Source organism: Heterodontus francisci, chromosome 23, assembly GCF_036365525.1.
Source record: "Heterodontus francisci isolate sHetFra1 chromosome 23, sHetFra1.hap1, whole genome shotgun sequence".
NCBI classification, from domain to species: Eukaryota; Metazoa; Chordata; class Chondrichthyes; order Heterodontiformes; family Heterodontidae; genus Heterodontus; species Heterodontus francisci.
Genome location: NC_090393.1, coordinates 3,009,424 through 3,033,916, shown reverse-complemented (window position 1 = coordinate 3,033,916; position 24,493 = coordinate 3,009,424). Strand labels below are relative to the sequence as shown.

The following is a 24,493-nucleotide window of genomic DNA, read 5'->3' as shown; positions in this document are numbered from 1 at the left end:
CACCTCCTCCTGGGGTCACCAACATCATAGATGCCAGTCTTCAGACAATTCAATTTACTCCACGTGATATCACAAAACAGCTGAAGGGACTGGATACAGCAAAGGCTATGGGCCTTGACAACATTCCATCTGTAGTACTGAAGACACGTGCTTCAGAAATAATCACACCATGAGCTAAGCTATTCTAGTGGAAAGAGTTCAATTTCCCAGCATTAACACTGCCCACCCTAATGAGCAAAAAATAAACCCACTGACTTCTTACTGGTGAGACACCCTTGTTTAGTGAGCAATAGCAGGATCCCGCATAGTGTTGACAGCCCAGTATCATGACATCACTTCACAACATCATTTGACAATCTTCTAAATGCAAACCCCAGCTGATTTATCCCCACCCTAGCACCTACTCAACGTTGTGGAAAATTGCCCAGGTATGTTCTGTCCACAGAAAGGACAAATCCAATCCAGCCCACTACTGCCCCATCAGTCTACGCTCGATCGTCAGCAAAGTGATGGAAAATGTTGTCAACAGTGCTATCAAGCAGCACTTACTCAGCAACAACCTGCTGACCAATGCCCAGTTTGGGTTCCGCCAGGAACACTCAACTCCAAATCTCACTACAGCCTTGGTCCAAACATGGACAAAAGAGCTGAATTCCAGAAGTGAGGCGAGAGTGACTGCCCTCGACATCAAGGCAGCATTTGACTGAGTATGGCGTCAGCAGACCTAGCAAAACTGGAGTTAACGGGAATCGGGGGAAAACTGGTTGGAATCAAACTAGCACAAAGGAAGATGATTGTGGTTGTTGGAGCTCAATCATCTCAGCCCAGGACATCGCTGCAGGTGCTCCTCAGGCCCAATCATCTTCAGCTGCTTCATCAATGACCTTCCCTCCAACATAAGATCAGAAGTGCGGATGCTTGCTGATTGCACAGTGTTCAGTCCAATTCACGACTCCTCAGATACTGAAGCAATTTGTGCCCGTATGCAGCAAGACCTGGACAACATTCAGGCTTGGGTTGATAAATGGCAACTAATATTCCATACAATACAAGTGTGGGCAAGGACCATCACCAACAAGGGAGAATGGAACCACCTCCCCTTGTCATTCAACAGCATTACAATCACTGAATCCCCCACCATCAATATCCTGGGGGGTTACCACTGATCAGAAACTTAACTGGACCAGTCATATAAATAGTGTGGCTATACAGCAGGTCAGAGGCTGGGAATTTTGCAGTGAGTAACTCATCTCCTGACTCCTCAAAGCCTGTCCACCATTTACAAGGCACAAGTCAGGAGTATGAAGGAATACTCTCCACTTGCCTGCTGAATGGAGCTCCAACAACGCTCAAGAAGCTCGACACCACCCAAGACAAAGTAGCCCGCTCAATCGGCACCCTAGCCACCACCTTATACATTCATTCCCTCCACCACTGGCACTCAGTGGCAGCAGCGTGTACCATCTACAAGCACTACAGCAAGCCGGCAAAGTTCCTTCATCAGCACCTTCTAAACCCCCGACCTCCACCACCTAGAAGAACAAGGGCAGCAGATGCATGGGAACATCACCATCTGCAAGTTCCCCTCCTAAGTTACACACCATCCTGACTTGGACCTATATCGCCGTTCCTTCACAGCCACTGGGTCAAAATCCTGGAACTCCCTAACTAACAGCACTGTGGATGTAACTACATCAGATGGACCGCAGTGATTCAAGATGATGGCCCACCTTAAGGGCAATTAGGAATGGGCAATAAATGCTGGCCTTCCCAACGATGTTCACATCCCAAGAACGAATTTAAAAAAACTCAAGTCCCAAACTCCTGGTAATAGTGTCATTGGACAAACATTGAACGCATCACATTTCAAATCATACAACTTGTTTCTATATAAAACTAGTGAGGATATAAATCAAAATTAACAGAAAAAGAGCACTTGAATGTATCAAACTTAAATCATTAACACTGCACAAACATTGAACAGCCCACCCCTAAAATGCTGTCCCAATATAAAACCAGTCAGCAGTACCGTGAGCCACTATGAAAATGCCGTGACCCAGACATCATAACCTGATTTTCCTAAACAAACCATTCCAATTTTGGAAGAAAAAATCTAAACCATAAGTTGACAGTTGCATCAATATCCTGTTGTAACTGTTGTTACATCCAGTTAACAGCGTTTAATCAGATACAGGGAATAATTATATTCTGCCGCATGTGACTTAACACTGCCATGACAACAGCAATCCGGATGGAGTAAAAAAGTTTTCTTTACTCTGTACCCAATCCTCAGATTCAACATTTCAATTTGTTACTTATTCTCATTTCTGCTGGTCCTACCCCATTAATTTCCATCTACATAATAGATCCTTTGCTCACTCTTCATTTCTCCACTTCAATTGCACCTCAGTACATTCACACTTAGGTTTATGTTCACGAGGAAGAGAAAAATTAAAGCATGAAAGAAAGAAAAAGTTATTTAGAGTATAGAAGGCAAATGATGCCAGGAAACCTGGATGGCTTGATGTATTTCAACTGCAAAATATACATGATTGCACTGAGAATTCAAATTATACAAGAAGAAACACTTGAAACAACTTAGCTGGGAGAATTAGCTGTTTCACAATTTCTTGCTTTTCCTGAGGTACACAGACCTCCTATTTCACATAACTGAACATTTAACTGACTAATAAAACTTTTCCTACATACCTGACATCTGCCAATGGTTTTGGAAGGAGAAAATACGTCAGCAAGGCTAGCCTCCTTGTTCTTCGGTAAAGTGTGATACAGCTCTCCTTCACCCAGCCTCCAATAAGACAGTCCTAAAATAAAAGCAATAAAAACTAAACATGAACACAGACATAATAAGGTTCCAACAGTAACTAGTCTAAAAGTGCAAGTATTAGAAAACAAAATTAAGAAATTATAGAGACTCTAACTCTTAGATCCAAAGAGGAGGCATATAAAATTGCCAGAAAAAGCAGCAAGTCTGAGGATTGGGGACAGTTTAGAATTCAGCAAAGGAAGACAAGGAGGTTGATTAAGCGGGGGGGAAATAGAGTATGAGAGTAAACTTGTGGGGAACATAAAAACTGACTGTAAAAGTTTCTATAAATATTTGAAGAGAAAAAGATTAGTGAAGACAAATGTGGGTCCCTTACAGTCAGAAATGAGGGAAATTATAATGGGGAACAAAGAAATGGTAGAACAATTGAACACATACTTTGGTTCTGTCTTCACAAAGGAGGACACAAATAACCTCCCAGAAATGTTAGGGAACCAAGGATCTAAAGGCATATGGTGTGTTAGCCTTTATTAGTAGGGGGATCGAGTTTCAGAGCCACGGGGTCATGATGCAGCTGTACAAAACTCTGGTGAGGCCGCACCTGGAGTATTGCGTGCAGTTCTGGTCACCGCATTATAGGAAGGATGTCGAAGCTTTGGAAAGGGTGCAGAGGAGATTTACTAGGATGTTGCCTGGTATGGAAGGAAGGTCTTACGAGGAAAGGCTGAGGGACTTGGGGTTGTTTTCGTTAGAGAGGAGGAGGAGGAGAGGTGACTTAATAGAGACATACAAGATAATCAGAGGGTTAGATAGGGTGGATAGTGAGAGTCTTTTTCCTCGGATGAGGATGGCAAACACGAGGGGACATAGCTTTAAGTTGAGGGGTGAAAGATATAGGACAGATGTCAGAGGTAGTTTCTTTACGCAGAGAGTAGTAGGGGCGTGGAACGCCCTGCCTGCAACAGTAGTAGACTCGCCAACTTTAAGGGCATTTAAGTGGTCATTGGATAGACATATGGATGTAAATGGAATAGTGTAGGTCAGATGATCGGCGCAACATCGAGGGCCGAAGGGCCTGTACTGCGCTGTAATATTCTAATTCTAATTCTAATAAGAGGGAGGAACTGAAGGAAGTCAGTATTAGTTAAAAAAAAAATGTTAGGGAAATTAATGGAGTTGAAGGCTGACAAATCCCCAGGGCCTGATAATCTACATCCCAGAGTGGCCCTGGAAATAGTGGATGCATTGGTGGTCATCTTCCAATATTCTATAGACTCTGCAGCAATTACTACAGATTGGAGGGTGGCAAATGTAACCCCACTATTTAAAAAAGGAAGGAGAAAAAACAGGGAAGTACAGACCAGTTAGTCTTACAACAGTAGTGGGGAAAATGCTAGAGTCTATTATAAAGGATGTGATAGCAGAACACCTGGAAAGCATAAACAGGATAGGGCAAAGTCAGGATGGGTTTACGAAAGGGAAATCATGCTTAACAAACCTACTGGAGTTTTTTTTAATGGATGTAACTAGTAGAATAGGTAAGGGAGAACCAGTGGATGTGGTGTATTTGGATTTTCAGAAAGCATTGCAGGATTGGCATATGAGGAGAGATTGGGTCGACTAGGCCTATATTCACTAGAGTTTAGAAGAATGAGAGGGGATCTCATAGAAACCTATAAAATTCTAACAGGACTAGACAAGCTAGATGCAGGAAGGATGTTCCCGACGACTGGAGAGTCCAGAACCAGGGGTCACAGTCTCAGGAAACGGGATATGCCACTTAGAACCGAGTTAAGGAGACATTTCTTCACTCAGGAGGGTGGTGAACCTGTGGAATTCTCTACCGCAGAAGGCAGTGGAGGCCAAGTCATTAAATATATTCAAGAAGGAGATAGATATATTTCTTAATGCCAAAGGGATCAAGGGATATGGGGAAAAAGCAGGAACAGGAACTGAATTAGACGATCAGCCATGATCTTTTTTCAATGGTGGAGCAGGCCCAAAGAGCTGAATGGTCTACTCCTGCTCCAATTTTCTATGTTTCTATGTTTCCAATTATATATTTTTAAATCATGGAGAAACAGCCTGTCTTTTGCCTCCTTCTTCAGCCAAATGATCAGTGGACAACCAGTGGCTTCTCTTCTACTACTGCTCTGTAAATCAGCCAGCAGGAATTCTTGTAAGGAATAAAAACAGAAAGTGCTGGAAATACTCAGCAGGTCTGGCAGCACTTGTGGAGAGAGAACCAGAGTTAACATTTAAGGTCGATGATCTTTCATCAGCCTGAAACATTAACTCTGTTTCTTTCTCCACAGATGTCGCCAGACCTGCTGAGTATTTCCAGCACTTGTTTTTATTTCAGATTTCCAGCATCTGCAGTATTTTGCTTTGATGACCCTGTAAGGAAGCTTAAGCTTTCCCTGAAAACTTGAGTGAAGCATTCAGCTTGAGGGAGTTTCTGTCCTGTGATCCCAACAACCAAATAATTTGAATTCGCAGCCACTGTTCGACAAAATCAGATTTAGTGGGTAGTAGTGAGCAATCATGGTAATTTGGTTTAACTTTAACTCATAAGTTTAACAATTAAGTAATAAACATACAAATAAATGTTTGCTAAATATTCAACACACTTCATAAAATGCATATCAAAATATAGACCTTTAAAAAGGATGAACACTTACTGGTATCTGCTCAGAGCCAAAGATTAATTTGGGCAAATAATAAATGACTCACCTACACAAATAGCGCCATTGCTGGATGCAATAAGTTTTGTAATTTAGTATCAATAGCATATGTGCTACATTTAATTCTATTTTTGACCATGTGTCTTCAGAATGTCTGCAGAACATCTTTACACACTGTTAACAATATGCATAATTTATCTATATCCTACCATTGCCACCACCCAATGCCATGTAACAGAGACTCACATTAGGAATGTGCAGATTGCCCATTGTTTTTAAAATAACGTTAGAGTCTACAGCACAAAAGCAGGCTATTCAGTCCAAAAGTTCCATGCCAGTGTTTATGCTCCATTAAAGACTCCTCCCACCCTACTTCATATAACACTATCAGCATATCCTTCTATTCCTTTCTCCCTCATATGTTTAGCGAGTTTCCCCTGAACTGCATCTATGCTATTTGCTTCTATTACTCCTTGTGGCAGCGAGTTCCACATTCTAGCCACTCTGAATAAAGAAGTTTCTCCTGAATTCCCTACTGGATTTATTAGTGACTATCATATTTATGGGCCCTAGTTTTGGACTTGTCTCCCCCAAGTGTGAACATCTATACTTTGATCCTATCAAACCCCATCATAATTTTGAAGTCCTCTATTGGGTCACCCCTCAGCTTTCTCAGAGAAAAGAGCCTCAGTTATAACTTCAGTTCTGGCATCATCCTTGTAAAAAAATTTTGCACTTTCCCTAGTGCTTTCTGTAACATGGAAATCAGAACTGTGGACAGTGCTCCATGATCTAACCAAGGTTCTATATAAGTATAACAAGTTCTCTGTCTATTAAAGGAAACATTACTCTTTGTAGTTATAAACAACCGTTGGTGATAGATATACGACATAAGTATACAATATACACTCTGGCATCACTTAAATGAATAGGAACATAGGAAATAGGAACAGGAATAGACCATTCAGCCCATCGAGCCTTCTCCGCCATTCAACTAGATCATGGCTGATTATCTAGCTCAATCAGAAATAGATGTAAATCAGGAAATTGAAGGGATGGAGGAACTCAAGAAAATTACAATCACCAGTGGAAGTGGTACTGAGCAAATTGTTAGAGCTGTGGGGCTGACAAGTCTCTGGGTCCTGTTGGACTTCATCCGAGAAGTGGCTAGTGAGATAGCTGATGCGTTGGTTTAAATTTTCCAAAATTCCCTCAATTCCAGGAAGGTTTCATTAGATTGGAAAATAGCCAATGTAATTCTTTTATTCAAAAAGGGAAGGAGACAGAAAGCAGGAAACTATAGGCCAGCTAGCTTAACATCTGTCATAGGAAAAACGTTAGAAGCTATTATTAAAAACATTATAACAGGGTATTGCAAGATGTGGGCATGAAAGCTAAGCTAGCTGAAGTGAACTGGGTTACTAGGCTAGGAGATAGATCAATAGAGAAGCAGCGGCAGATCTTTAAGAGGATATTTCAAAATACTCAGGATAAGTATACTCCTACTATAAAGAAAAGTTCTAAGGGGAGGACCCACCATCTGTGATTAACTAAAGAAGTTAAGGAAAGCATCAAACTTAAGAAAAAAAGCATATAATTGCACAAAGATGAGTGGCAGGTCAGATGACTGGTCAGAATATAAAGAACGGCACAGAATGACTAAAAGGTTAATCAGGAGAAAGAATTTAGAGTACAAGAGGAAGTTAGCTAGAAATGTAAAAACATTGCAAAAGTTTCTACAGGTATTTAAAAAGGAAAAGAGTAAGTAAAGTGAGTGTTGGTCCTCTAAAGAGCGAGAATGGGGAGTTAATAGTAGATAATAAGGAAATAGTGGATGAAATGAACAAATATTTTGCTTCTGTTTTCACTATAGAGAATACAAAATCATTCCAGTAATAGCTGTAAATCAGGAGGTGAAAGGAAGAGAGGAACTTGGTGAAATTATAATCACCAGGGAAGCGGTACTGAGCAAACTGATGGAGCTGCGAGCTGACAAGCCCCCCTGATGGGCTCCATCCTAGAGTCTCAAAAGAGGTGGCTAATAAGGTGTAGATGCGTTGGTGTTAATTTTTCAAAATTCGCTAGATTCTGGAAAGGTTCCAACAGACTGGAAAGTAGCAAATATAACCCCTTCAATCAAGAAATTGTTGGGAGGGGGGGGGGAGCGAGGCAGAAAACAGATAACTATAGGCCAGTTAGCTTGACGTCTGTCGTGGGGAAGGTGTTAGAATCGATCATTGAGGCGGCTATAGCTGAGCACTTAGAAAAACTCAAGGTAATTGGGAATAGTCAGCAAGGCTGTGTAAAAAGGAAATCATGTTTAACCAATTTTTGGAGTTCTTTGAAGGAGTGACATGCACTGTGGATAAAGGGGAGCCCGTTGACGTACTGTACTTGGATTTCCAGAAGGCATTTGACAAGGTGCCACATAAAAGGTTATTGCGCAAAGTAGGAGCGCATGGTGTGGGGGTAACATATTAGCATGGACAGAAAATTAGCTGGCAAGCAGAAAACAGAGTATGCATAAATGGGTCCTTTTCTGATTGACAGGATGTGATGAATGGAGTCCCACAGGAGTCTGTGCTGGGGCCACAACTTTTTACAATTTATATCAATGACTGAGATAAGGGGTGCGATGGCATGGTAGCTACATTTGCAGACAACACAAAGATAGGTAGGAAAGTATGTTGTGAAGAGGACATAAGGAGATTGCAGACCGATATAGATAGGTTGAGCAAGTGGGCAAAAATCTGCAGGATGGAGTAAAATGTGGGAAAATGTGAAGTTGTTCACTTTGGCAGGAAGAATAAAAAAAAGCAGAATATTACTTAAACGGAGAACGACTGCAGAATTCCGAGGTGCAGAGGAATCTAGGTGTTCGAGTGCATGAGTCAGAAAAAGTTAGTATGCAGGTACACCAAGTAATAAAGAAGGCTAATGGAATGCTAGCCTTTATTACGAGAGGAATTGAAAATAAAAGCAAGCATGTTATGCTTCAGGTTATACAGCATTGGTGAGACCACATCTCGAATACCGTGTGCAGTTTTGATCTCCTTATTTAAGGAAGGATGTAAATACGTTGGAGGCGGTTCAGAAGAGGTTTACTAGATTGATACCTGGAATGAGTGGGTTGCCTTCTAAGGAAAAGTTGGACAGACTGGGCTTGTTTTCACTGGAGTTTCGAAGAGTGAGGGGAGACTTGATTGAAGTTTACAAGATCCTGAATGGTCTTGACAAGGTGGATGTGGAAAGTATGTTTCCTCTTGTGGGTGAGCCCAGAACTAGGGGGCACTGTTTTAAAATTTGGGGTCGCCCTTTTAGGACAGAGATGAGGAGAAATTTTTTCTCTTGTGCGACTTTGGAACTCTCTGCCTCAGGAGGTGGTGGAGGCGAGGTCATTGAATATTTTGAAGGTAGAGGTCGATAGATTCTTGTTAGGCAAGGGAATCAAATGTTATCAGAGGTAAATGGGAGTGTGGAATTCAAGACACAAACAGATCAGCCATGATCTTATTGAATGGCACAGCAGGCTCGAAGGGCCAAATGGCCTACTTCTGCTCCTAATTCGTATATTCGTAACAAGTGGTGTCCCACAGTGCTGGGTTAAGTGAGTGGGAAAAGATCTGGCAAATGGAGCATAATGTGGGAAAATGTGAAATTGTCCTTTTTGGCAGGAAGAATAAAAAAAGCTTATTATCTAAAGGGTGAGAGATTGCAGAGCTCTGAGCTACAGAGGGATCTGGGTGTCCTAGTGCATGAATCGCAAAAGGTTAGTATGCAGGTACAGCAAGTAATTAGGAAAGCTAATAGAATGTTATCATTTATTGCGAAGAGAATTGAATACAAAAGTAGGGAGATTATGCTTCAGTTATACAGGGCATTGGTGAGATCACATCTGGAATATTGTTTACAGTATTGGTCTCCTCATTTAAGGAAGAATGTAAATGCGTTGGAAGCAGTTCAGGGAAGGTTTACTAGACTAGTACCTGAAATGGACAGGTTGTTCAATCCACTCTCCCAACCCCCAAAGACTAATCAGTTTATTAATTGCCCCCCAAAAAACCTTTCTTCAATTCCCAAACTTTCCCCCCCGAACTTCATTAACTTTGACCTTCAACCAATAGCAAGAGATTTCCCCCACGAAAACCTCACTCCTCCCCCCTTCCCACCAGTGTGCCACCTCAGATCTCCGAACGGAGATCCGAAGGCAAGGGGCTGCCGTCGCAACGAGGTAAGCAATTATGCATTAATTAGAATTTCGTTAAATCTTTAAATTAAGTTGTAGTCGCCAAGCAGCGGGGGGGGGGGGGGGGGGGGGGCCTCCACAAGGCCTTGCCGCTGCCAGTAATATGAGGTGGGGCCTTCCTGGTGTCAAGGCCCGTGGCGGGCCTCTCCTGGAGGTATTTTCCGCCCACCCCACGCCATGACCCCCGAAGACCGGGGGCTGGTAAAATCCAGCCCAATATTTAATTCCCCTCTGAACTACACCAGACAGACAGAGAGGTGCAGCAGTACCCAGAATAGAGCTTCATTGAAAAACAGATATCCATTTTGTCTGGGCAATACCTTTGTCTCAAACATCCAGTAAAAGGAGGCACTGTAAAGGTCTGGAAATAGCCTATTTGCATCATGGTTGGGATTCTCGGCAGGTTAATGCAGAAAGATACAAGGACAAATTACAAAAATAACCCAGAATTGAAACTCAAAATGGTCAGAAAAGCTAAAGTTGGTATTTACCTGAAACATTGGATACCAAAGAATTTGGACTGCTAGAAGGTCTGCTGAGGTAGAAGGAGCAGTTTTGAGATGAGCCTGCAGATAGCAAATGAACCTGAAATTCAGAAAAGTAATTTAACCGTAAAACTTTGTTCTACACAAAGATAATTTCATAAAGCTATTTTAAATTACCGAATACTATTCTTTCAATTTCTTTTCACACTTTGGGTGATGCTGGCAAGGCTGCATCGATTGTCCATCCACACTGGCCCAGAAAAGTTGATGGTGGGCCTTCTTGAACTGCTGCAGTCCTTGTGATGGCATTAGGTAGTGAACTGACATGTTTGATGACATTTTTGAATAGAGTATCTTAATTAACTGTATAATATGCAGTCGAACAGTTTTTTTTTTAATTTGCAAGAAGAAACGGAAGTCAAAAAGTTGATTAAAATTCTTTTTAAAAAGAAATCTACTTCTTTTACATGGAACCAACAATTTCTGGAAACTAGCTGTTAAACAATAAGCCTTGGTTAATTCATGTTTACATGCAGCTCAAGGTATATTGACAAATCTTATTGAAACTAGTTAACAAACAGCTGCTTTTAATGCTTCAGGAATTAGCATCACCAGTCAGTACTTCACAACCCACAATAATTAAATGTCCGTAATAGGTTTCCTCTGTTAATTATACATTTCAAACATCTGTGTAAAGCACAAGGGCAAGATTATACAAGCTAGACTTGTATCAGATAGGAGCAAGTTTTATGGTTCTATACATTGTGGGCAGGGTTTTATTCTAGCCTTGGAGATGGGCACAGAGGCAGGGGCAGTAAACAAAATGGCAGTAGATGCCATTCCCAACGTCACCTGGGCCCCCTGCCATTTTGTTCGGGGTGGGGAAGGCCAAGGACGGCCTTCCTGCACCAGGCCAATTGAGGCCCTCAAGGGCCTCTTCCCACCTCCTAGCGGGGTCGGGTGGCGATTCCCTCCTTTTGGGGCAACCAACAGCCCCGGACACCACCCCCCCCCACAAACCCGTCGCCAGGGCCTGCCTGAATGGTCCTGCTGATCGCAAACCCACTCATCTCTCTTGGGGTTTTCATCACTCAGGACCTCCTGCAGTATTGGCAATGGCCACCACTCCCAGCCGACTGGCTGGCTGCTCTGGAGGTGGCAGCTCGCCCCTTAAAGGGACAGTGTCCTCGATGGCCTGCTTGCCTGCCATGAAATAGTGACAGGGGTCCAACGGAGGGCCGAGGTGGGATCTCCCCCTGCCTTCTGGCCCACTGCCGGGACACCCGTCGCCAGAATAAAATCTGTCTCACAGTTTCAACAGATAGAGCATTTTGTTAATGCAATTAGCAGAATTTAGTTACAACCTGCCGTATACAGCACTGAATCTCTGTGGCAATGAATCATGATAAATCCCGATGGTTGATCAGCTCACTCACAGGGGTCGTGGCAGGGGGGCACGGAAAATACCTCCAGGAGAGGCTCACCATGGGCCTAGACGCTGGGAAGGCCCCACCCCATAGTACCAACGGTGGCGAGGCCTCGTTGCGGTGAGAATGGCAACAAGAGGAAGCCATTAAGATCTAATCAGTAAAATATTATTTAAAAATAGAATTTGGTCTGTTGTGGTGCAAAATTGTAGGAAGTCATGAAACATCAAATTAACAGCATAAATTACAATGGACAAAGATCAAGAACCTTCAGAGACAGTCCTCTGCTTGAATGAAAATAATTTGCATAAATGAATATTTACAGAAAACGCTCAGAACAGAAATTTTAATTGTAGCTCAAGTTACGTCAGAACACTTACATCTTCTGCTGTTTCAATTTCTTGGGACTGCCCACATCCTTGTGGCTGCATTCTCTTCAATCCAGCTCCCTTTACAAATTTTGATTTCTGATTCTTCTGTTTAACTTTTTGTGCCCATGATGTCAAACTTTAAAAAAACAAAATTAGTTTAATGCCACCATTCATGCCCATGTAAATGAAGTAAAACTGTTCATTTAACTGGGTTCCTGTTTTCTTCTACTTTAGGACATGATGGGCTGGATTCTCCTCGGCAATCCCACCCAGAATCAGTGAGGATCACAGCAGAGAATAAGGGAAAGTTTGGCTGGTGAGGGCTGCTGTTGCCTCACTGCCTGAATTACGTTCTCTCCACCCACACCAAGTCTGGTAACAAAGATTACTGCTAGCCTTTCCTTCCCCGTTTGCCTGCTACAAGTAAATAGCGGTGGAAGTAGGGCCCAGGTCCCTAGTGGATTTTTCTCATGTCTACTACTTCCTGGAAGCACCATGGAGGAGGTGATAGTAAGCCCTGGAAAGCAGCAACAGCAGCAGCACTGACATGCCCTGATGGAGGGAAAGGGCCAAGTGTCAGCCTCTTCACTCTCTATTCTGCCTCCAACACTGAATTTATGAATACCCCAGTCTTGGCCATAGCCTTCAACGGGACTTTACACAGAGGGTGGTGAGTGCCTGGAACTTGCTGCCGGGGGAGATGGTGGAAGCAGGTTTGATAATGATGTTTAAGAGGCATCTTGACAAATACATGAATAGGATGGGAATAGAGGGATACGGTCCCCGGAGGTGCAGAAGGTTTTAGTTTAGACAGGCATCAAGATCGGCTTGGAGGGCCGAATGGCCTGTTCCTGTGCTGTTCTTTGACTACTGGTCAATCCTTGGCCACATCCACCCCTTTAAATAGTACTCTTGGTTTTTCTGGTGTCCAGTCTTGTCTCAACACTACTGGGATTTTAAAGCTGGACAATGGCAGCAGGAATCCCACTGGAAGCCCACCATGCATATCTTAAAAACCCTGATCCAGTCAGGGTTCCAACAGTTTTGGAGGTTCAGGTGGGTGTTCCAGCAATGCTGAAGAGGAGAATCACAGCTATTAATTCAAGGCAAAAAAGGTGTAATCTCCCAGCTGAACATTCCTGTCAAGATATTTCATCAGGGAACAGTGTATAATCAGAGCATTGTGCTTTAAAGCACAAAACAAAAACTGATGGTCTGAATCTAATCCACTTCTCCCTTTGGGAATAGAAATAAAGCATTGTGCAAGGATTAAATCAAGGATAGTCAGCATGGCTTTGTCGGGGGTAGAATTTTGAGAGAAGGTGACTAGGTGTGTAGATGAGGGTAAAGCAGTTGATATAGTCTACATGGACTTCAGTAAGGCTTTTGATAAGGTCCTGCATGAGAGAATGGTTAAGAAGGTAAGAGCCCGTAGGATCTAGGGCAATTTGGCAAATTGGATCCAAAATTGGCTTGGTGGCAGGAGGCAGAGGGTGATGGTCGAGGGTTGTTTTTGCGATTGGAAGCCTGTGACCAGTGGTGTACCGCAGGGATCGATGCTGGGACCCTTGATGTTTGTAGTGTACATTAATGATTTAGAGAAGAATATAGGAGGCATGATCAGTAAGTTCGCAGATGACATGAAAATTGTTGGGGTCGTAAATAGTGAGGAGGAAAGCCTTAGATTACAGGACGATATAGATGGGCTGGTAAGATGGGCGGAGCAGTGGCAAATGGAATTTAGTGTGAGGTGATGCATTTTGGGAAGACCAACAAGGCAAGGGAATATACAATGGATGGCAGGACTCTAGGAAGTACAGAGGGTCAGAGGGTACTTGTCCATAGATCACTGAAGGCAGTAGCACAGGTAGATAAGGTGCTTAGGAAGGCATATGGGATACTTGCCTTTATTAGCTGAGGTATAGAATATAAGAGCAGGGAGGTTATGATGGAGCAGTATAAAATGCTAGTTAGGCCACAGCTGGAGTACTGTGTACAGTTCTGGTCGCCACAGTATAGAAAGGATGTGATTGCACTGGAGGGTTCAGAGGAGATTCACCAGGATGTTGCCTGGGCTGGAGCATTTCAGCTATGAAGAGAGACTGGATAGGCTAGGGTTGTTTTCCTTAGAGCAGAGAAGGCTGAGGGGGCACCTGACTAAGGTATACAAATTAGGAGGGGCATAGATAGGGTAGATAGGAAGAAACTTTTTCCCTTAGCGGAGGTGTCAATAACCAGGGTGCATAGATTTAAGGTAAGTGGCAGGAGCTTTAGAGGGGACTTGAGGAAAATTTTTTTCACCCAGAGGGTGGTTGGAATCTGGAACACACTGCCTGGAGGGATGGTAGAGGCAGGAACCCTCAACATTTAAGTAATATTTAGATGAGCACTTGAAACACTATTGCATACGCGGCTACAGGCCAAGTGCTGGAAAATGGGATTAGAATAGTTAGGTGCTTGATGGCCGGCACGGACACGGTGGGCCAAAGAACCTATTTCTGTGCTGTATAACTCTATGACTATATGACAGTGGATAAAGCATTCCGGTATGGACTCGATGGGCCAAATGGTCTCCCTCTGTGCCTTAAATGACTCTATGACAGTATGAGCATTCATCCGAGCAATCAGACATTTCATCGTTTCAGTTCACATGCCCAGCAACATTTCTTGCATATAAGGTAGGAACATGTACTATCAGTCTACAACTCTCATGTCATTTTACTCAGTTACAATAATGTGTCTTTTTGAATTTGGACATTTTCATTATGTAACGGCTCTATTCCAGTGAAAATCCATTAAAAAGAAACACTGAGCAGGGGAAACCTGTTGGAATGGAGACGCTTTTGAGCCATTTATACATAGAAGAATATTTCCAGAAAAATCAAAAATATCACTCATTCTGGGCATCACCTGTAGGCGTGCAAGAACATTTAATGCACGTCCATGGTTTGGTGTATATGGAAGCTCAGTGGACCTCCATTTCTAGTTTGCAGCTGTATATAATCAGAACAGCAGGAACCTCAGGTGTTAGAATGAATCTACTCTAACAACCTCGTTCCTACCTTCTATCACAATATCCACTATATCAGAGCATGGAAAATGTGGACAAGCAATATAGCCAAACAAACATCGACAGAATAAAAAAGCTGAAACAAAATAGGATTTTAAAAGATAAAAAATAGTGTTGTCGGGGAGGGTTTAAGCTAACATTAGAAAGGAGCAACAAGGTGCACAAAGGATTGGGAGAGACAAATAGCACTAGAGTAAGAGAAACAGTAAAGTATTAGATGGGGGTCAAACTAAAGAAATACAGCAAGATCTAATTAAGGTTTACATTGCATCAATGTAAACGCACAAAGTGTGGTAAATAACGTTGGTGAGCTGCAGGCACAAATCGCCACATGGGAATATGATGTTGCGGCAAGAATGGAGACCTGGCTCAAAAAGGGGTACTAAATAACCCAGGATACAAGGTGTTCAGGAAAGAAAGGAGGTGGTGGCAGTATTAATTAAGGAGAATATTACAATGCTGGAGAGAGGGGATGTCCTGGAGCATTCAAGGACAGAATTTATTTGGTTAAATTAAGCAATAATAGAGATGCCATTATCATAATGCGAGTATTCTATAGGTCACCAACTAGTGGGAAAGACACAGAAGAACAAACTTCCAGGGAAATTACAGACAGTATCAAGAACTATAGAGTAGTGATAATGGGAGACTTTAATTATCCTAGTATAGCCTGGGATAGTGATAGTGTAAAGGGCAGAGAGGAGAAAGAGTTTCTGGAGAATTTTCTTGATCAATACATTGACAGACCAATGAGGAAGGAGGCATTGCTGGATCTGGTTCTTGGGAATGAGGTGGATCAAGGGGTCAGTTGGGGAATTTTTAGGCAACAGCAATCATAGTATCATAAGGTTTAGCTTAGCTACGGAAAAAAGGATCAGTAGCAATCTAGAGGAAAAATATTTAATTTGGAGAAAGGCCAAATTTCAATGCGGTGAGAACAAACCTGTCCTGGATAAACTGGAATGAACAATTGGCAGGCACAAATGTAACGGAGCAATGGGCTGCTTTTAAAGAGGAGATGGTTCAGTTACAGTCAAGGCACATTCCCTCAAGGCGGCAAAGTAGGGCAACAAAAGCCAGAGCTCTCTGGATGACGAAAAAGAGACAGAGAGCAAGATGAAGTAAAAAAAAAGGGTGCAATTACAAATTAGGTTGATAATACAAGTGAGGACCAGGCTGAAAACAAAAAGTTCAGAAAAAGGCAATAAGAAAGGCAAAGAGAGAGTAAGAGAAGAGACTGGCAACAAACAGAGGGGAATCCAAAAGTCTTCGAGAGGCATATAAATAGTAAAAGGGCAGCAAGAGGTGTGGCGGGGGGGGGGGGGGAAAATGGGGCCAAAAAGGGATCTACGCATGGAGGCAGAGGCACTAAATGAGTACTTTGAATCTGTCTTTACCAAGGATGATGATGCTGCCAAAGTCAGAGGAGGAGGTATCAGATACTGGATGGCTAAAAAATTGATAAAGGTGAGTCATTAGAAAGGCTGCCTGTAAGTTGAGAAGTCACCAGCACCAGATGAGATGCATCCAGGATGCTGAGGGAAGTAAGGGTGGAAATTGAGGAGGAATTGGCCATAATCTGCCAATTCTCCAAAATAAAAGCAAAATACTGCAGATGCTGGAAATCTGAAATAAAAACAAGAAATGCTGTAAATACTCAGCAAGTCTGGCAGCATCTGTGGAGAGAGAAGCAGAGTTAACGTTTTACATCAGTGAACCTTCTTCAGAACGGTTCTGATCCACAGGGATCAATGCTGGGGCCTCAACTTTTTACAATTTATGTAAATGACTTGGATGAAGGGACCAAGGTATGGTTGCTAAATTTGCTGATGACACAAAATAGGTACGAATGTAAGTTGTGAAGAGGACATAAGGAGGCTACAAAGGGATATAGATAGGTTGAGTGAGTGGGAAAAGATCTGGCAAAAGGAGTATAATGTGGGAAAATGTGGAATTGTCCTTTTTGGAAAGAAGAATAAAAAAAGCATATTATCTAAAGGGTGAGAGATTGCAGAGCTCTGAGATGCAGAGGGATCTGGATGTCCTAATGCATGAATCATAAAAGGTTAGTTTGCAGGTACAGCAAGTAATGAGGAAAGCTAATAGAATGTTATCATTTATTGCGAGGGGAATTGAATACAAAAGTAGGGAGGTTATGCTTCAGCTATACAGGGCAATGGTGAGACCAAATCTGGAATACTGTGTAACAGTATTGCTCTCCTTATTTAAGGAAGGATGTAAATGCGTTGGAAGCAGTTCAGAGAAGGTTTACTAGACTAAGCACTGGAGTGCTGACTTGGGGCTGTATTAGAGTGCTCAACTGGGAGTTTTGTGACTGTGTGAGTGCGGTGAGGAGGGAGCGAGGACCTCCTTTCATTTCTTACCTGTCCTCAGAGTGTGAGGGGAGCAGAGAGTTTCCAAAGAGCACAGCTGAATGGTGAGTAAGTCCTGGTGGGTAATTTTCAAACTGGATTGAATTGTAAGTCATTGTTTTAGCAAGACTTAGTTGATTTTTTTTTATTATAATAGTCTTCTAAAGTTTTAAATTTAAAGGGTTTAGTCATGGCAAGAGAGCTTAAAGCCGTGGTTTGCTCCTCTTGCTGCATGTGGGAATCCAGGAACATTTCCAGTCCCCGGGACCAGCATGTGTGCAGAAAGTGTGTCCAGCTGCAGCTCCTGGAAGCTCAGGTTTCAGAGCTGAAACGGCGGCTGGAAACACTGTGCAGCATCCACGAGTCTGAGAGCATCATGGATAGCACGTTTAGAGAGGTGGTCACACTGCAGCTGAAGGGACCTTAGGAAGGAAGGGAATGGGTGACCACCAGGCAGGTAGATCAGGAGGACCCTGGGGACCCGCTTGCAAATCAATATTCCATTTTGGAGGCTGATGAGGCTGGTTCCTCCAGAGAGTGCAGACAGAGCCAAGCTTCTGGCACCACAAGCAGCCTGTCTGCACAGGAAGGGGGAAAGAGAGGAAGAGCAATAGTAATAGGGGATTCTATAGTCAGGGGAACAGATAGGCACTACTTTGGTCGTCAACATGACTCCAGGATGGTGTGTTGCCTCCTTGGTGCCAGGGTCTGTGATGTCACTGAACGGCTGCAGGGCATCCTGAAGGGGGAGGATGATAAGGCAGAGGTCATGGTACATGTTGGTACCAATGACATAGGTAGAAAGAGGGATGAGGTCTTGCATCAAGAATTCAGGGAGTTAGGCAGTAGACTAAAAAGCAGGACCTCTTGTAATCTCTGGATTACTCCCAGTGCCACGTGCTAGCGAGTATAGAAATAGGAGAATAGCACAGATGAATGCGTGGCTTAAGAGTTGGTGCAGGAAGGAGGGTTTTAGATTCCTGGACCACTGGGGCCGTTTCTGGGGAAGGTGGGACCTGTACAAGCAGGACGGTCTATATCTGAACCAGAGGGGGACTAACATCCTTGCTGGCAGGTTTGCCAGTGCTGTTGGGAGGAGTTTAAACTAATTTGGCAGGGGGAGGGGACGCAGACTCCTAGCAGAATAGGGACACAGCTAAACACAGGAAAGTAAACATGTCAGAGGGAATACAGCGGAAGTAAGTTTCAAGGGAGTAAGACCAGGGTGGAAGGCCTCTACTTTAATGCTAGGAGTATTACAGGTAAAACGGATGAGTTAAGGGAAAGGATTGAAACGTGGAATTGTGATATAGTAGCCATCACGGAGACATGGTTGAGGGAGGGGCAGGATTGGCAGCTCAATATCCCGGGATATAGAATCTTCAGGCGAGAGGAGGGGGTAAAAGAGGAGGGGGCATTGCAATATTAGTTAAGGAGTCAGTTACTGCAGTAAGGAGAGATGATATCTTGGGGGGGGGCATCAAATGAAGCTTTGTGGGTAGAGTTTAGGAATAAAAAAGGGACAGCCACATTGCTAGGTGTTTATTTATAGACCCCCCGTTAGTCAGCGGGAAATTGAGGAGCAAATGTGAGCACAATTCGCAGAGGTGTGTAAAAATAATAACGGTAATTATATTAGGTGATTTCAACTTTCCCAACATTAATTGGGATAGTCATTGTGTTAAGGGCTTAGATGGAGTGGAGTTCTTAAAATGTATACAGCAGAACCTTTTAGCTCAATATGTAGAGAATCCAACAAGGGTGGGTGCAGTGCTGGACCTAATTCTGGGGAATGAAGCCAGACAGGTGGTTGATGTGCTGGTGGGGGAGCATTTTGGTGATAGCGACCACAACATGGTACAATTTAAGCTTGTTATGGAGAAAGAAATAGACAAGTTGCAAAAAAAGGTTTTGGAATGGGTAAGAGCAAATTTTAGTAAAATAAGGCAGGATCTGGCCAAGGTAGACTGGAAAGAGTTACTTGTCGGGAAATCTATAGAAGAGCAGTGGGGGCATTCAAAAAGGAAATGGGGAAGGTACAGGCCCTACATGTTCCCTCTACGGTATTAGGTAGGAGCAACAAGCCCAGAGAACCATGGATGACCAGAAACATTCAGGGTACGACGAGAAGGAAAAGAGAGGCTTTTAGCAAATACAAGGAGAGCAAATCAATGGAAGCATTAGTGGAGTACAGAAAGTGTAGGATGGAGCTTAAGAAAGCAATTAGGAGAGCAAAGAGGGGATATGAGAAAGCTCTGGCTGGGAAAAGTAGGGAAAATCCCAAGATATTCCATAAGTATATCAATGGGAAGAGGATAACCAGGGCAAGAGTAGGACCCATTGGGGAGCAAGGGGGAAATCTGTGGATGGAGCCAGAGGACATTGGTAGGGTGTTGAACGAATACTTCACATTTCTCTTCACCCAAGAGAATGAGGATGTAAAGATGGAACTCAGAGAGAGAGAGAGAGAGAGAGAGAGAGAGAGAGAGAGAGAGAGAGAGAGAGAGAGACTGTGAGGTTCTTGAGCAAATTGTCATAGGGAGTGACAAGGTATTGGAGGATTTGGCAGGCTTAAAAGTAGACAAATCTCCAGGTCCGGACAATTTAGTTTAGTTTAGTTTAGTGATACAGCACTGAAACAGGCCCTTCGGCCCACCGAGTCTGTGCCGACCATCAACCACCCATTTATACTAATCCTACACTAATCCCATATTCCTACCACATCCCCACCTGTCCCTATATTTCCCTACCACCTACCTATACTAGGGGCAATTTATAATGGCCAATTTACCTACCAACCTGCAAGTCTTTTGGCTTGTGGGAGGAAACCGGAGCACCCGGAGGAAACCCACGCAGACACAGGGAGAACTTGCAAACTCCACACAGGCAGTGCCCAGAATTGAACCCGGGTCACTGGAGCTGTGAGGCGGCAGTGCTAACCACTGCGCCGCCCTGTGTTCCAGGATGCTGTGGGAGGCGAGGGTGGAGATTGGAGGGGCTCTGACCCAAATTTTTAATTCCTCTCTGGCCACGGGGGAGGTGTCAGAGGACTGGAGAACAGCTAACGTGGTCCCATTATTTAAGAAAGGTTGTAGAGATAAGCCGAGGAACTACAGACCAGTGAGTCTCACGTCAGTGGTAGGGAAACTATTGGAGAAAATTCTGAAGGAGAGAATCTATCTCCACTTGGAGAGGCAAAATTGGATTAGAAATAGTCAGCATGGCTTTGTGGGAGGTCATGCCTAACAAATTTGATTGAATTTTTTGAGCATGTGACCAGGTGTGTAGATGAGGGTAGTGCAGTTGATGTAGTTTACATGGATTTCAGCAAAGCCTTTGACAAGGTCCCACTTGGGAGACTTATCAAGAAAGCAAACGCACATGGGATACAGGGTAACTTGATAAGGTGGATTCAAAATTGGCTTACCTGTAGGAGACAGAGAGTGGTGAAAGACGGCTGTTTTAGTGACTGGAAGCCAGTGTCCAGTGGCGTACCACAGGGATCTGTGCTGGGTCCCCTATTGTTTGTCATTTATATAAACGACATAGATGACTTGTAGGGGGTAGGATCAGTAAGTTCGCGGACGACACAAAGATTGGCCGAGTGGTTAACAGTGAGGTTGAGTGTCTTGGGTTACAGGAAGATATAGACGGGATGGTCAAATGGGCAGAAAAGTGGCAGATGGAATTTAACCCTGGAAAGCGTGAGGTGATACACTTTGGAAGGAGTAATGTGACACGGAAGTATTCAATGAATGGCCTGACACTGGGAAGTTCCGAGGAACAAAGGGACCTTGGCGTGTTTGTCCATAGATCTCTGAAGGCAGAAGGGCAGGTTAATAGGGTGGTGAAAAAGGCATATGGGACACTTGCCTTTATCAATCGAGGCATAGATTACAAAAGCAGGGAGGTCATGTTGGAGTTGTACAGAACTTTGGTAAGGCCACAGCTGGAGTACTGTGTGCAATTCTGGTCACCACATTATAGGAAGGATTGATTGCACTGGAGGGGGTGCAGAGGCAATTCACCAGGATGTTGCCTGGGATGGAACATTTAAGCTATGAAGAGAGGTTGGATAGGCTTGGGTTGTTTTCGCTGGAGCAGAGAAGACTGAGGGGTGACCTGGTCAAGGTGTACAAGATTATGAGGGGCATGGACAGGGTGGATAGGGAGCAGCTGTTCCCCTTAGTTGAAGGGTCAGTTACGAGGGGTCACAAGTTTAAAGTGAGGGGCAGGAGGTTTAAGGGGGATTTGAGGAAGAACCTTTTTACCCAGAGGGTGGTGACGGTCTGGAATGCACTGCCTGCGAGGGTGGTAGAGGCAGGTTGCCTCACATCCTTTAAAGAGTACCTGGATGAGCACTTGGCAGTTCATAACATTCAAGGCTATGGGCCAAGTGCTGGCAAATGGGATTAGGTAGACAGGTCAGGTGTTCTAATGCATCAGTGCAGACCCGATGGGCCGGAGGGCCTCTTCTGCACTGTATTATTCTATGATTCTGTGAATACCTGGAATGGGTGGGCTGTCTTATGAGGAAAGGTTGGACTGGCTAGGCTTGTATCCACTGTAGTTTAGAAGAGTAAGAGACAATTTGATTGAAACATAAGATTCTCAGGCGTCTTGACAAGGTGGATGTGGAAAGGATATTTCCTCTCGTGGGAGAATCTAGAACTAGGGGTCACTGTTTAAAAATAAGGGGTCGTCCTTTAAGACAGAGATGAGGGGAAATTTTTTCTCTCCAAGGGTTGTGAGTGAATATTTTTCAGGCAGAGGTAGATAGATTCTTGATAAGGGGGTGAAAGGTTATTGGGGGTAGGCGGGAATGTGGAGTAGAGGTTACAATTAGATCAGCCATGATCTTATTGAATGTCGGAGTAGGCTCGAGGGGCCAAGTGGCCTACTCCTGCTCCCACTTCGTGTGTTCGTATGAGAGGTGTTAGGATCCGGAATGCACTGCCGGAGAGGCTGGTGGAGGCAGATTCAATTGTGGCTTTCAAATAGGAACAGGACAAGCACCTAAAGATAAGAAATTTGCAGGGTTACCAGGAAAAGGCGGGGAGCGGAACTAGGTAAATTGCTGTTGCAGAGAGCCAGTGTGAACTTGACAGGCCAAATGGTTACAGCACAGAAAAAGGCTATTCTATGCTACATAGAGCCCCACCAGCATGGAGTGCAATCGTGCAGCCCCTGCTATCCAACCCCCTCCTGATATTGGCAAGTTCCACACTGGGAGCAAAGCCTCAAAAAATTAATAAAGATAAGGTATTCGTTGACGTTCATTTGGACTTGTTTTTAAATAAAATCAATTATAGACTGTTGAGTTTGATAGGATCTTCTAAAAGACAGATCCTATCATAAAATTTCTAATTGGACAAAGTGAACGTTTTATTGAGAGGCAAGTATCAATGTAAAAATATTAGCTCTTCCACATCTTATTTCAAAGCTTTGATACATACCCATTGATCTTATTCTGATCGCCAAGAAGGCTGTCAGTCACAGCTTTAATTTCCAAATTAGATTTATTGCTGCTTGCTTCCTGATTAGTCCTCACATCTTGAATTGGTTTGCTTGGAAATTTAAGTGTGAAAGAGCGCTCATCACCAGTGGCAAAAATGAATGATGCCTTTCCATTTTCTTTCAGGTGAGGAAAATGTGATAGATCATGCTGGTGCTGAATTGAATCATTTTCCTTCATACTCTGTATACTGTTTGCAGCATTTAGTCTGCCCTTATTCACTGTATCAAGACTGTGAAAATTAGATTGCACAGAGGCTGAAAATGTCCCATATCCACTGGTCAGTAGAGTGTTGTCCTGAAGTTCTTGCCGTTCATGACTACATTGACTGGCAGCCATTATCTGTTCCTCTGCTTTGCTGCAGTCGGACTGTACATCAGATTCGATTTTCCATTCCAGCTGCTCGGGGTGGCGGCCATTGAGAAAACCAGATGCAGTCAAGTCACCTGAGAGTTCTGAAAAGGATGGCACAGAGGCTGTACTGTGTGCAAGACCAATGTCATTTTGTAACTGAATTAGTGCTTTGATTTCATCTTGGATAAGCTGGGAATAACAGGATGAAAAAATACCATGAGGTAGCTGCTCCAATGATAATACACCATTTTTAGAAGTAACAGTAATTGCAGTATTCAGTTTTCCCTTATCCATTGTGTCAAGTTTTTAAAAAACACAACTCCACAATTTATATTTCAGATTTGTCAGAGGGTCAGGGAAAACAGAATGCTGCAAATAATATTGCACATTGCTGCATTATATAATTTCATGCATCCAGACTATTACAATATTTTCTAAATCACTCCATTACATTTCAATTTATAGTTATTTAAAGGAAACAAAATTATCTTTTCCCCCACAAATGTCAATAAGAACAGCACACCCAGCAGTGACATATCCTTCAATGTGCAACCACTGGGGTAGTGCTCAACATTTCAAATAAGGCAAAACATTGGGATTAGTTAATGGATATAACTTCTTTATATAAACTTTGAGAAATTATTTACAATCCCATTCCCAACCTGCATCTAGTTTCCAATAATGCCACTAATTACAGTGGGTGAATGATGCCTTTCCATTTCTTTCAGGTGAGGAAAATGTGATAGATCATGCTAGTGCTGAATTGAATCATTTTCCTTCATACTCTGTATACTGTTTGCAGCATTATTCACTGCATCAAGACTGTGAAAATTAGATTGCACAGATGCTGAAAATGTCCCGTAGTGAGAGAGTGTGTGAGAGAGAGTGTGTGAGAGAGAGTGTGTGAGAGAGAGTGTGTGAGAGAGAGTGTGTGTGAGAGAGAGAGTGTGTGAGAGAGAGAGTGTGTGAGAGAGAGAGTGTGTGAGAGAGAGAGTGTGTGAGAGAGAGAGTGTGTGAGAGAGAGAGTGTGTGAGAGAGAGAGTGTGTGAGAGAGAGAGTGTGTGAGAGAGAGAGTGTGTGAGAGAGAGAGTGTGTGAGAGAGAGAGTGTGTGAGAGAGTGAGTGTGAGTGTGAGTGTGAGTGTGAGTGTGAGTGTGAGTGTGAGTGTGAGTGTGAGTGTGAGTG

The 24,493-nt window shown here is 43.3% G+C and overlaps 1 protein-coding gene across 9 annotated transcripts in view; it reads right to left on the bottom strand.

The window, feature by feature from the left end:
* LOC137382533 (M-phase phosphoprotein 9) overlaps window positions 1-24,493 on the bottom strand; it is a 129,695-nt gene that overhangs the window by 91,726 nt on the left and 13,476 nt on the right. For all 9 annotated transcript variants that reach the window (XM_068054537.1, XM_068054531.1, XM_068054532.1 and 6 more), the window contains 4 exons: window positions 22,897-23,498; window positions 12,008-12,134; window positions 10,207-10,300; window positions 2,710-2,822 (listed from right to left, as the gene is read on the bottom strand). In XM_068054537.1, coding sequence (XP_067910638.1) covers window positions 2,710-2,822; window positions 10,207-10,300; window positions 12,008-12,134; window positions 22,897-23,498 — 936 coding nt within the window. The remainder of the gene's footprint in view (window positions 1-2,709; window positions 2,823-10,206; window positions 10,301-12,007; window positions 12,135-22,896; window positions 23,499-24,493) is intronic.